Source organism: Cardiocondyla obscurior, linkage group LG22 (assembly GCF_019399895.1).
Source record: "Cardiocondyla obscurior isolate alpha-2009 linkage group LG22, Cobs3.1, whole genome shotgun sequence".
NCBI lineage: Eukaryota > Metazoa > Arthropoda > Insecta > Hymenoptera > Formicidae > Cardiocondyla > Cardiocondyla obscurior.
This window is the reverse complement of record NC_091885.1, coordinates 1956186-1967512: the sequence shown is the minus strand read 5'-3', so window position 1 is coordinate 1967512 and position 11327 is coordinate 1956186. Positions and strand designations below refer to the sequence as shown.

The following is an 11327-nucleotide window of genomic DNA, read 5'->3' as shown; positions in this document are numbered from 1 at the left end:
AATCTGAACGTCCTACACGTAATCAAGTCAAATAAGAACACTGATTATAATACCAAAGAGTTAAGTATAATTTAAAGTTTTAATGTATATATGTTGTACAGTAATGCATAAATGAAATAAGCGCTGTAAACATGCAAAAATTATTAAATTACTTATTATCTAGTAATAAATTTATGTTAAAAATCACTAACATATAATTTTTTAATTTTATCAAAAAAATTTAATTTATTTGTGAAACTAGTAAGTTCACGTTGATTTATTTTAATTTTAAAAATTTTCAACTTGTATATATTTTAAGATTTATTCGTTAAAATCCAACATCTTTTACAAATCTTTTCAATGCTTTTCTTAGGATTTATGACACTTTCTGCGATGAATAATCTGTGTTGCAAGATATCAATCTGTAATATATTGAATAATTTTATATTGGAAATTAAAGTAGAATGTTGAAAAGTTTAAGAAAATGCATAATGGTTTAATGTTACATATTAAAAATATGTAACACGCAAGAAATTATTTATGTCATAAGTATGTCGCTTCAACAATATTTTAATTCATAGCAACGAATAAATTCTGAAGCATACCTCTTTTTTTCTTTGCTTCGTCACATGATCTATAGCAATGATTTGTTTCTTTAATTGCTCGTTTTGTGATAACAGAGCATCGTATCTATATGTATTATGGTATGCACAAATGTAGCATGCAAATGTACAAATCGTTAATGATAACAGTTAATAATTAATAATGATAATTAGTAGGAAATTACTTTTGGTGCCATGTCTTTTGCACTTGTCTTTTCAGAGTCTCCGGCAATATATCAAGAGAACCGAGCTGAACGTCTGTGACGCTTTGTCGAAACAAATCTAAAAAAAAAAAAAAAAAAAAAAAAAAGCAATCTTTCAAACAGATTACGAAGTTAATGCGAATAGCGGTAAAAAAAAATTTTATTTACTTAGCATCTGTTTATTTCGCTTTTTAATCTTCTTGAGGTCGTCCGTTAAAATCTTGTCGCGAGATTTTAAAGCAGAATATTTCAAAGATTGAGCAGATTCCAAATCTCGTGAACATTTTAAGCTTTCTTCTAATTTTTGGACGGTATCGCGGATTTGGTCAATTGTTGTGATATATTTTTCCTCAAGCTTTCCTATGCGTGTTACATTAATCATTTGTTAATTGCGTCTGGATTACTTAGATTGACAATAGAAACAATGGTATAAAGAGAAGGTTCGTTTTTGCTGACAAGATTAATTATTTTATTGAGGCTTTTTCGTTGCTATGAGAAACAATATTAAATTTAAATAACTAGATATTACAAAGCGCACCCTTCGCACGTGTAAAATTATACATTTAATAATTTTCACCAATGTGAAAGACTCGGTTTATGACATTCTTTAAATGAATTACAATTGTCACACCTACACTTATTGATTCAATTAAATCAATTTGTAAATAAAGAAAATATACAGAATACCAATCAATATTAAATAAATTATAAATTAATTACTTGATAAGGAACTTTTTCATAGATTATGCTGACACTCACTCTTTTATCGATAAGGAACTGTTTCATTCGCGTGTATATCTAGTAACCTAAAAAATAAGCTAAGCTTTTTGATTTAAATATTTAATATCTTAAGAAGCATAAAAATGTGCAAAATTAATTATACATTTGAAACAAATATAAGTATCACAAGCCATTATATATAATGTATAAAAGTGGATAAGATTTTAAGTCCGTTATTTCTACTTACGCCCGTTGATTTCTATTTTGTAAAATATAATCTCTAAAACGTTCATGCATTTTTCGCAAACAATTTTGATAGTATTCTTTGGCATTTTGTAATACATCAAGTAATGCTTCTCTGGTTTGTATCTTCAAGGCTTCATTGAATTGCTTCATGAGTTGGAGATCTGTTGCAGTAACAGTTAAGGCAGTCTCTCTTACTGTTTTCACTTTCGTGATAAGAGATTCTAGTGATTGAGATTCTTCCAATACATTTCCGCGAATCCTATAAATTCACTCGTTACAATATACCTTTATGTATGTTACTTATTTTACGCTAAAATTCTAATAATTTACACTTGTAATTTTATTCTATCTTTTTTCAATACTTATTAAATGATAAAGATGAAAAAATGACGATGTAATAAGTGAAAATTATCTAAGTATTCGTATAAGCAGAATGCAACAAATATTAAAATTTTAATAACAAATTGTGTTAGACATACGGTTGATTCGGCTCCTGAGCAAGGTATTCTGAACAAATGTTATAGATATTCAAACATTCTAGACTATCGGGAAACTGTGAGAGGTAGTTTGCAAATAGTTCATTGCCCTTTGGATGAATTAAAGCTCTATGTACATTCTCAGTAATTTCATCTAATTCTGCCTGTGACAAAATGTTTATACATCTTCCCAAGCAGTCGACTGCTTCATCTGTACAATCTGTACATGAAGACTGCATTTGTCATCCTGAAAAAGATGAAATAATACTGAAACTGAATAAAATTATTATGTCCGGCAGAACTTTAGTACCTCTATTTCTAAAGTTGCAAACTGTTAAACGTTTTTCTTATTTATTGGACGGTAAATATCAGTAAATATACCTAGTGCAATCTCAATTTTTCAAAGATTTCAATAATACATAAAGCTTACGTCGTGAATACAGAGACACGATAATGCACGGTAACGTGCAGCCATTTTAGATAACTAGGTCTGTTATTCGAATCTCAGTCGCTGCATGGTAATTTGGTATAGTAAGTTAGAGTGAAAGAAAGTATATTTGTTTTACTCTAACTTATTGCACTAGGGTGTACTCACTGCACCAGTTCAGCAGCGCAGTAAATGAGAACAGACTTATATACTAGCTGTGATTATAACCATATGATTCGTATAATGGCATGTCGAATCTGAGCTGAACTGAGCCCAAATGCTCCAATTCGATTTCCGTCGAAGGCTACCGATAAGCACAGCTTATCTCGATATCAAGTGTAATGTAGAAAGTTATTAATATCTGTAGATTTGCTCGTTTTTCGATGCTCACTCGTCATGTCGGCGGCCAAGGTATATTTTATTATTAAAATCTATTCCAATTTTTCTATTTAATTCTCTTAGTTCGATTGGCTTAACTTTTATAAGAGATACGGTAATCTCAGCTGCTATCAACTCGCATTAAGATCACTATGCATACACTTGATGCAAGGCACAATTGCATCTCTTGATCAATATTTTTTTAGCTTTATAATCATAATCCACTGTTCATTTTTTTTTAGTAATAGTTGTCAATAATGACTTGTATTTATTTTAGGGTGATGATAGCAATAATGATAATCTGAATAGACAAGACTTGTTCAGGAAGCTTGTGCCAGAAAGCAGTAATGGAGATTCTCCATTGAGCATGTCTGTCAAAATGATAGATAGACCATTTGTATCACAAACTAACAAACAGTATACTGTTTTTTTGCAGGAATATAATATTCTTTCAGAGTAGTAAGTTTGCCCATGTTGTTAAATGCTATATAAAAGAACATCTAATTTAAATACATGTTTTTCAGCAAGATGTTGTGTTTCCAAGACTTGAAGGGGATTTATGTGATACCATCTGCTTCAAACCCATTTTGTAAGCATTTCCAAAGTGGCACTCTGTAACATATATTTACTTTTTGCTTTTATTTGCTCATATTAAGTTTCTTTTTTACTAAAATGTTAATAAAAATTAAATCACTAAATGTAAAAAATATTTAATGCATTATTATTTTTTTTTACAGTATGGTTTGGTGTTCAGTTCATTCGGCAGGGGGTTTACAAAGGTGGAGTTTTTAGATTTACCATTACACTGCCTTCAAACTTTCCAGTTGGAGATTGCCCAGTAAGCATATTAACTTGTAGATAATTTAAATTATCTATAAATTAATTTTGTATTTAACTTTCTTATTCAAACGTATTTTAGAAAGTTGTGTTTGAAACTAAAATCTTTCATCCATTAATAAATCCGGAAACTGGAGAATTGTGTACATTGTGGGGATTTCCTGAATGGAGAAGAAATAATCGAATTTGGCAATTATTACAATATATCACTAAAATATTTATTAAACTAGACATGAAAATGACTTCGGTAAATGAGGATGCATCACATTTGTAAGTACATTTATTCTTAAAGACAATATGAAAAAAATATATTTAAAATATTAGGCATGAAATAATTCTCACTAATCAGTAACATTAGACAGGAAAATAATTTTGAAGCTTTCCGAGAACGCGTGAAAGCTTGTGTGAAAGAAAGTGTGAATCAAGTGTTTAATCCACCTACTATGGACGATCCGCACTATATTACATTTAATCCGTATATGAATGAACTACATGATCCCATTAAACGTGAAATTTACGAGACAAAAGTAAGTAAATATTTAAGTGTATCGCTGATTACGATAAATTGATTAAGTTTACAGATCTAATAAAATTCTCTTGCTTTGCAGGATGAAGAAGAGAATAAGCAATTAGGTCTGTCGTGGGTACAACCTGGTTCACTTCAGCCATTTTCAAAACCAGAAGCGAGATAATAAAGATAATGAACAAATTCTAAATGTTGGCAATAGGCAAATAACATATATCCGTAAAAACTATATGAAAAAATATTTCTCAACAATCGCACAAACAATGCGAATAAAATTTATTACAAAAGATATTTTTCTATTTAAAGAATATTTTATATTTAAAGAATAATTATATACATGTCTTAACATTTTATATGAATTTATATGTGTTGAAAAGTGAGGAGTAAGAGATTGTGTTTAGAACAAAAGAAAAAAAAATTATATATATAATACTCCTTTAATTAAATTAATATATAGATGATTAAGATAATTGTTTAGAAATAAAGAAAGTCTTATAGAATTTTTATTTTAATACATCAATAATGTTTGAATCTTCGTGTGATGGTATTTTCAATCTAATTTATCCCGAAAATTAAATTCATGCGGTAAAACTTAACATTCGGCGTGTGGCAGAGAGCCCAACTCGGAATCGCGGCTTCCACGCGTACAGATACAGAGGCTCGTCCGTGTGAAGCAAGCGCTTCGGCTGCCGAAGCGCTTGCTTCACACGGACGAGCCTCTGTATCTGTACGCGTGGAAGCCGCGATTCGGATTTGGACTCTCTGACGTGTGGTCCTTAGTGATCTCTTGCATTTTATTGACGTGTTTAAATAGGTTTCAATTTGATTTCTGTTTGCATAAAACAAATTATTATTGATTCCGCATTAATTAATTCAATAGAACATCGAATTCGTGTAAAAATATGTAATAATATAGCTACAATATACATATAAACATTTAATGTTCAGGGCTAACCTAAAATTAGTAATTTTCTAAGATAATTAAGTAGAGACGCGTAAATATTAAATCAAAAAGAATAAACAACAAACAGAATGTCTGGACCGATGGTGTTGTGTCAGTTGTGGATGGGAGGCGTAAGTGGAATTACTTAAATAACTAAAAATTATTTTTTTCACACATTACTGCTCCAATATAAGTGACATTACTGATTAATTTTTTACATTTCTAGCTTGAGCCATATATGACAGAAAGTTTCATTATGAATGCATTTCACAAAATGGGTGAACAGCCACAGACTGTAAAAGTTATGCGAAATCGATATACAGGTGAACCTGCAGGATATTGTTTTGTACATTTTCCAACTGATGAAATGGCACTTGATGCCATGCATAAGTTGAATGGAAAAGTGATACCTGGTTCAAATCCTGTAAGTACAATGTAGTATACTTTATTGTACATTTTATACATTATGCTTGGGCAATAATTTAAAAAAAAAATTTTTTAATTATTAAATTTATAAATTTAAAAATTTATAAATTAAATTAGTACTTTATTAAGTTAATTAATATATTATATGACTTAATATTTTACAGCCAGTACGATTCCGGTTAAATCATGCCAGTACTACAGGAAAACCTGCTGCCGAAAGAGAATTCAGTATTTGGGTAGGGGATCTCTCCACAGATGTAGATGATTATTCCTTGTACAGGGCATTTGCTGCAAAATATAATTCAATTAGAACAGCTAAAGTTATATTAGACAGCTCTGGATTCAGCAAAGGCTATGGCTTTGTTAGATTTGCAAATGAAGAAGAACAGAAAAATAGTCTGATTACTATGAATGGCTATAGAGGACTTGGAACAAAATCTTTGAAAATCTGTAATGCAGTGCCTAGACCATGGAATAAAATGTCTGGGTATGCTTGAAATTGTACATTAAAAGTAGAAATAATATTTTAAAAAGATAAATTCAATTTTCTAGACTATCATGTGAACTTCGATAGTTACTATAATATTATAATACAAGAAAATTATTTGTATTTAATTTATAACCCAACAGTTCATAGTTTCGAATTAATAATTTTTAGTTCAACACCACCCCAATCAGCTTCCGAATATCCAGCATCAAACATGAATTCAGAGGCGTATAATTATTATGATACATCGTCATACTGGAATAGTTATAGCGCTTGGCAACAAGGTTACTATGAGAGTGAACCAACATCAGATGCTTACAACAGCTATGTGTCTGATCAGAAACCCGAGGAAGATGAGTTAGAATTAATTGGTACGTTATTAATTTTCTTTTGAAAATATAAATCAAGTATAAATTAATTTTGTTCAGTAATTTTTACTGAAATTAATCAAATTCATTAATATATTTTTTTTTTTTTAGAACATTCAATTCCCATTGATATTGATAAAGTGAACAGAGAAACAATCGAACAAGATTATAATTTATGGGATGCTCTGGAAAGTTCAAAATGGATTCCATGCGATACCATAGAATTATGCTATTAATTATTAATGCCATATATATGAAAAATATTAAAAATAAATTATACATGACCCTTTAAACGTATAATTGCGTGTGTTTTACGAGTTATGAGATTGTAAGTTAAGTAATTATATTTTCTACGTAGTATATGCAATTTTTATTGCAAAAATAAACATAATTTAATTTTCTCAATATTTTACATACATTAACTTTATAATTTAAATCTGCAGTATAATTTTAATATTATTTTATTATAAGCCACATACATTATACTCAGGGTTGCAGCAATATTACAAAAAATATTCATGGCAGTATTTTTAATGCTAATAATAATCATAATATCATGCTGCTTATATGTGTGTATGATTGATGTATTTCCATATATATAAATTAATTATTCGTACCCAAATTTACGTATTATAGACGAAAAATAAGAACACTTTTTGCTTAAATACTTTACATTTAATTTCTATGTTATTAGAAAACAATTCCACAGAAATAAAAAACATTTTACATATAATTTTATTTACAATCGATACAAAAAAGGTTAAAAAATTATTTTATTGACTTACAATCGTAGTTTAATGGTATAAAGAGATTTTTCATCACATAAAGCCAATCCGAAAATATCCGACTAAATCGTGGTAAGACGGACAGCTTTTTGAATCTCTTTAAATTTTTATAGTTTTTTTAAGATTAGAATTAAATGCGAAGCAAAAGATAATTTTTCACAATTATCCGCAATGTTAATCAATTCAGTATTTTCCAGTTTAGTTAAAGGGTTTCCCTTGGCTCATTCCCGGACGCCGCACTAGGTGTAACTGTTGTGCTGGAGTCGATGTTTGAGGCTACCATATAAACTTGTAAAATAGTATTTCCAGGATTTTCCGCAGATTCTTTTGAAACGATTACCAAGGCTCCTGGCTCCATTTGATTAATATTTGGTATCATCGTCATAATACTTTCAGAACAAGATGTTTCTGTGTTTTTATTTGTAACTGATGTATTTTCAAATTCTGTAACTTCCACTTCTATGTGCGACGGTAACTCGTTCTTTTCATTAACAAGCGATTCAGTTTTAATATTATTAGGTATACTAAAAACAGGCGCTTGTAGCCTCCTCATTTTATTTGACAGTCTGCCAGATCTAGTTGGTCTGGGTTGGTAAACCTCTTCAGAGCTGTCCGATTCAGCATTTGTATCGGAGCTGTAATCGTCAAGTGTCTCAAATTCGTCATTCGAACGTTTCTTTGACTTCCGTAATTTACTTTCTTTCACTAATTGTTCCTGAGCATTACTTATATCGTTATTTATTTCTACATTGAGTTCATTATCTTTCGTTGATACTACAAAATCTTCAGTTTCTTGATTATTAGACAGTGTCTCACATTCCCCAATACTTTTCGCTACTAATCCTGTAATTTTTAATTTTCCATAAACAATTTGTACAAAGTATAATTTGTTGATATATTTATTTGTTAAAAAATTATTATTATATCAATATTAATCGTATTATCACAATAATAATAATTTTAAAATTACAGTGTACTTACGACGTTTTCGTTTTCTTTCAAATACGCTTAAAGATGGTTCGCTCTTAATTTTTTCCGATGTTCCCTTAGATGTGTTTGGAATATTTTCTAGTTTTTGCAGCATTGCTGAGAACAAATTTTAAAATTTATTACAAATTTTCTTCTTTGGAATGACAATAATTCATTGTTTTATATATTACACAACTTCTATAATAAAAACATAAATTTAAAAAATAATTAATAAATGAACATACCTAATTGTTCTTCAAGCACATCAGTATCAAATTCTTGATGGTATTTTAAAGCTTTCTCGACTAATGGTCGATTAATTCTTTCCTCTTTCTTATATTTTTGTTTAATTTCTTGTCTGCTTCTATTCGGGAAGAGCGTTTGCATCAATAGAAAATCTGTACCCACTACATTTAGAACTCTGTAAAATTTAAATGTTTCCCACTTTGGCCATTCTTTGCTCCTCTTATGCTTTTTATAAAAACCGCCGTGAGAATTATCATCCTCTACAGTAGCTTCGGTTGCTAATATTTCTCCATCCTTTTTTGCGTCTGTTTGCTCTATTACAAGACTCTGTTCGTCTATTATTAACTGACCGTCGGGACCCACTTTCACCTGCGGCGTAGGCATTGCCGATGGATCATCTTCTTCTTCCTCTTCCGTAATTTCCACTGGTCTAAAAAATTAAATTTTCACATTACGACGAAATCGTGACTTTTTTTTCATTATGTTATTATAATTTAATATACTCACTGTGGTGTGGTCACTTGTTTTCGTTCAACTGATATTTTTTTCATAGGATTTGTCACGGGATTATAGTATATCAAATCATACATTTTTAATTGACTCCTGTCAGGCGTTCTGTTTTCGTGTTTTAGTAAAAACTCCCTTCTGGCTTCAGCCAGCTTCCTTGCAGATTCCGAAACTAACATACGCCTTTTCTGAGATGTTTTAAATTTTGGCGGACCAGTTTGATTGTCATTGATATTACTTTCTTTATTGCTTTGCACAGAACAAATGGAATCATTTCGCACACGGGTCGGTACGACAGATGCTACTCTTTTGCTGTGTTCATCCTCAGATTCACTTGCACTTGCTCCACTTCCTTGTATGCTATTTTTTCTTATTCTACCGCCACTGTCTAGTCTTGGTGTAGGTCTCATAAAGCATGGGCGACTTTGTATCACTTTTGTAGGAGAAGCTGAAAATATTAAAATATACAAATTAGTTTTAATTTAAGTATTAATAGAAATTAAAGTACAAAATATTATTCTTCATGAATCTTTTGAATATCTCATTTTCTTTTTACCTGTATCTATTGTTGTAGGCACATCTAGTAATGAAATACTTTTCTGAACTGACTGATGAGGTAATATGCTAGATTTAACTTTAGTACATGTAGTTTCTTGAGAATTTAACTGAGCACTTAATTCTTGAGAATCTAATTTTAGTAGAGAACATAATTCTTCAGTATCTGCTTTATTAGTTGATTCTTTTGCACTGATTTTGTTTTGATTCCTCTTAGCATTTTCTTCTTTGGCATCTTTAACAGTTCTATCATTTAATGCATTAGTATCAATATTTTCTTCTTTCTGTTTCTCTAATTGTGGTATATCAGTGATGGATATATCTATTTCTTTTTGTTTTTCTTGTTTAGATGTTTCAATTGTAGCTGGGGTTTCTTTTTTTTGTTCTTCTACTCTACCAAAATCTTTGATAGCTTCATATTTTACTTCATTAGATACATCTTCTGTTTTTTTTTCTGTACTAGATGTATCATTAGTATCAATAGAATCCACTGAATCTTGTAGAGGCTTCTTCCGAACTGGCACAGCAGCAAAAGCCTTAATACGCGCTCGGCGCATGATTTATAAATTTATATTACTATTAAATCTATAAAAGATAAGTATCAATGAGTAATAATCTAGCCTTCATTTAGCAAAAAAACTAGCTACCATAAGGATACATGTAATATATAAACATGACAAATAACATTAAATATTAAAAATTATAGTTATTCTTTTTCATCTTAGCGTGTATTTTACAGGTTATCGGCGAAAAGCGACATAAAATGTAACAGATTCGCCCATAAAAGTTTGAATTTGTAACAATGTGTAAGGGATCGAGATAAGTTATTATGAATACGCGAAATGCCACGCGTTTTTCTTGAAATTACATTTACTTCACCGCATTACTCACCAATGGCTCAATTATTTTCAGAGTGACGAAAAGCGATCTCCTCAAAGGATCAAAGGAGCATCTTCGTATCCCCGTTAATCCACGACGGTGACGGTTGTAGAGCCTCGTTATCACGAAACACGTGGAAACACAATCGCCCGGATAAAGCACGACGTGGTGTGCGTTAACATTAAAAAGAGGACGTGGAAAAGTCGCTCGCGAACACCAATCATCGTCCCAAACGTGCCTGTTTATCCCACCTCACCTTTTTCTCAATTCGCAAATTTACGTGCACCAACTTTCAACATCATGCAACACCACATGGACTTTATGTTTCTATCGAGGGTTAATTAAAATCGAGACTCGGGTTAGAGTCAAGTCAGAGTTGGGCTGGGCTGCGCACTCTGGCGTGGTATTATTTAATAATTTATTTTTTTATTTTGCTTTATTTTATTTTTATTATACAGTATTTTACTTAATTCTGTTTTATTTTACATTAATTATTATTCTATTTTGCCGTATTGGAATGCCTGATTTATCGTTTATTCATACTATTAATTTCTTCGACCGTCTGACTATATGCGATGGAGTGATTGACTCTGGCAATCGCCGCTAGATGCCAATACCTCCTGGTTTACCGACGTTACCGGTCATCTATCAACTCTGCCGTCGGCTTTCGACGAAACTGCCTTCGATGAATATATCTGAGAGCCGCGTTCCTTTTAAGAATGCAAAACGTACAGGACTTCAAATTTCGGTTAAAAATTTTAATAACAT

The 11327-nt window shown here is 30.7% G+C and overlaps 5 protein-coding genes across 6 annotated transcripts; 2 read left to right on the top strand and 3 right to left on the bottom strand.

Annotated features, from left to right (window-relative positions):
• Positions 1-84: 84 nt before the first annotated feature.
• LOC139111022 (uncharacterized) lies at positions 85-1169 on the bottom strand. Its single transcript, XM_070671051.1, has 4 exons — positions 953-1169; positions 767-863; positions 585-669; positions 85-401 (listed from the first exon to the last, which is right to left on the bottom strand). Exons 1-4 carry the CDS (start codon positions 1164-1166, stop codon positions 294-296), a joined length of 504 nt encoding a protein of 167 aa, XP_070527152.1. The 5' UTR covers positions 1167-1169; the 3' UTR covers positions 85-293.
• A 47-nt stretch (positions 1170-1216) lies between these two features.
• LOC139111019 (uncharacterized) lies at positions 1217-2712 on the bottom strand. Its single transcript, XM_070671049.1, has 4 exons — positions 2537-2712; positions 2230-2473; positions 1752-2009; positions 1217-1590 (listed from the first exon to the last, which is right to left on the bottom strand). Exons 2-4 carry the CDS (start codon positions 2463-2465, stop codon positions 1548-1550), a joined length of 537 nt encoding a protein of 178 aa, XP_070527150.1. The 5' UTR covers positions 2466-2473; positions 2537-2712; the 3' UTR covers positions 1217-1547.
• Positions 2713-2878: 166 nt separating this feature from the next.
• On the top strand, positions 2879-4894 carry LOC139111016 (protein crossbronx homolog). 2 transcript variants are annotated; one of them, XM_070671044.1, is made up of 7 exons: positions 2879-3064; positions 3309-3490; positions 3556-3620; positions 3769-3869; positions 3951-4138; positions 4218-4395; positions 4477-4894. In XM_070671044.1, the coding sequence occupies exons 1-7, from the start codon at positions 3050-3052 to the stop codon at positions 4558-4560; spliced, it is 813 nt and encodes a 270-aa protein (XP_070527145.1). In that variant the 5' UTR covers positions 2879-3049; the 3' UTR covers positions 4561-4894. The 2 variants fall into 2 exon arrangements, with proteins under 2 accessions (XP_070527145.1, XP_070527146.1); XM_070671045.1 differs by having other exon boundaries at positions 2883-3064; positions 4227-4395.
• A 252-nt stretch (positions 4895-5146) lies between these two features.
• On the top strand, positions 5147-7184 carry Secp43 (tRNA Selenocysteine associated protein). The gene is made up of 5 exons (XM_070671043.1): positions 5147-5468; positions 5564-5761; positions 5928-6250; positions 6422-6621; positions 6730-7184. The coding sequence occupies exons 1-5, from the start codon at positions 5427-5429 to the stop codon at positions 6852-6854; spliced, it is 888 nt and encodes a 295-aa protein (XP_070527144.1). The 5' UTR covers positions 5147-5426; the 3' UTR covers positions 6855-7184.
• An 87-nt stretch (positions 7185-7271) lies between these two features.
• Positions 7272-10848, bottom strand: Bdp1 (transcription factor TFIIIB component B'' homolog Bdp1). The gene is made up of 6 exons (XM_070671037.1): positions 10572-10848; positions 9682-10265; positions 9126-9573; positions 8618-9048; positions 8385-8489; positions 7272-8246 (listed from the first exon to the last, which is right to left on the bottom strand). Exons 2-6 carry the CDS (start codon positions 10235-10237, stop codon positions 7606-7608), a joined length of 2181 nt encoding a protein of 726 aa, XP_070527138.1. The 5' UTR covers positions 10238-10265; positions 10572-10848; the 3' UTR covers positions 7272-7605.
• Positions 10849-11327: the final 479 nt, after the last annotated feature.

Excerpts from the sequence above, each read along its gene's own strand:
- LOC139111022 (XM_070671051.1), bottom strand. The coding sequence starts at position 1,166 with ATGATTAATGTAACACGCATAGGAAAGCTTGAGGAAAAATATATCACA. Across the intron at positions 864-952 it reads GCGAAATAAACAGATGCTAA|ATTTGTTTCGACAAAGCGTC; the intron begins GTAAATAAAATT and ends TTTTTTTTTTAG. Across the intron at positions 670-766 it reads CAAAAGACATGGCACCAAAA|ATACGATGCTCTGTTATCAC; the intron begins GTAATTTCCTAC and ends TAATACATATAG.
- LOC139111019 (XM_070671049.1), bottom strand. The coding sequence starts at position 2,465 with ATGCAGTCTTCATGTACAGATTGTACAGATGAAGCAGTCGACTGCTTG. Across the intron at positions 2,010-2,229 it reads GCTCAGGAGCCGAATCAACC|GATTCGCGGAAATGTATTGG; the intron begins GTATGTCTAACA and ends GTGAATTTATAG. Across the intron at positions 1,591-1,751 it reads CAAAATAGAAATCAACGGGC|GTTACTAGATATACACGCGA; the intron begins GTAAGTAGAAAT and ends CTTATTTTTTAG.
- LOC139111016 (XM_070671044.1), top strand. Across the intron at positions 3,621-3,768 it reads ATCTGCTTCAAACCCATTTT|TATGGTTTGGTGTTCAGTTC; the intron begins GTAAGCATTTCC and ends TTTTTTTTACAG. Across the intron at positions 3,870-3,950 it reads TTCCAGTTGGAGATTGCCCA|AAAGTTGTGTTTGAAACTAA; the intron begins GTAAGCATATTA and ends AACGTATTTTAG.
- Secp43 (XM_070671043.1), top strand. The coding sequence starts at position 5,427 with ATGTCTGGACCGATGGTGTTGTGTCAGTTGTGGATGGGAGGC. Across the intron at positions 6,251-6,421 it reads CCATGGAATAAAATGTCTGG|TTCAACACCACCCCAATCAG; the intron begins GTATGCTTGAAA and ends AATAATTTTTAG. Across the intron at positions 6,622-6,729 it reads AGATGAGTTAGAATTAATTG|AACATTCAATTCCCATTGAT; the intron begins GTACGTTATTAA and ends TTTTTTTTTTAG.
- Bdp1 (XM_070671037.1), bottom strand. The coding sequence starts at position 10,237 with ATGCGCCGAGCGCGTATTAAGGCTTTTGCTGCTGTGCCAGTTCGGAAG. Across the intron at positions 9,049-9,125 it reads AAACAAGTGACCACACCACA|ACCAGTGGAAATTACGGAAG; the intron begins GTGAGTATATTA and ends TTAATTTTTTAG. Across the intron at positions 8,490-8,617 it reads TGTGCTTGAAGAACAATTAG|CAATGCTGCAAAAACTAGAA; the intron begins GTATGTTCATTT and ends ATTTGTTCTCAG.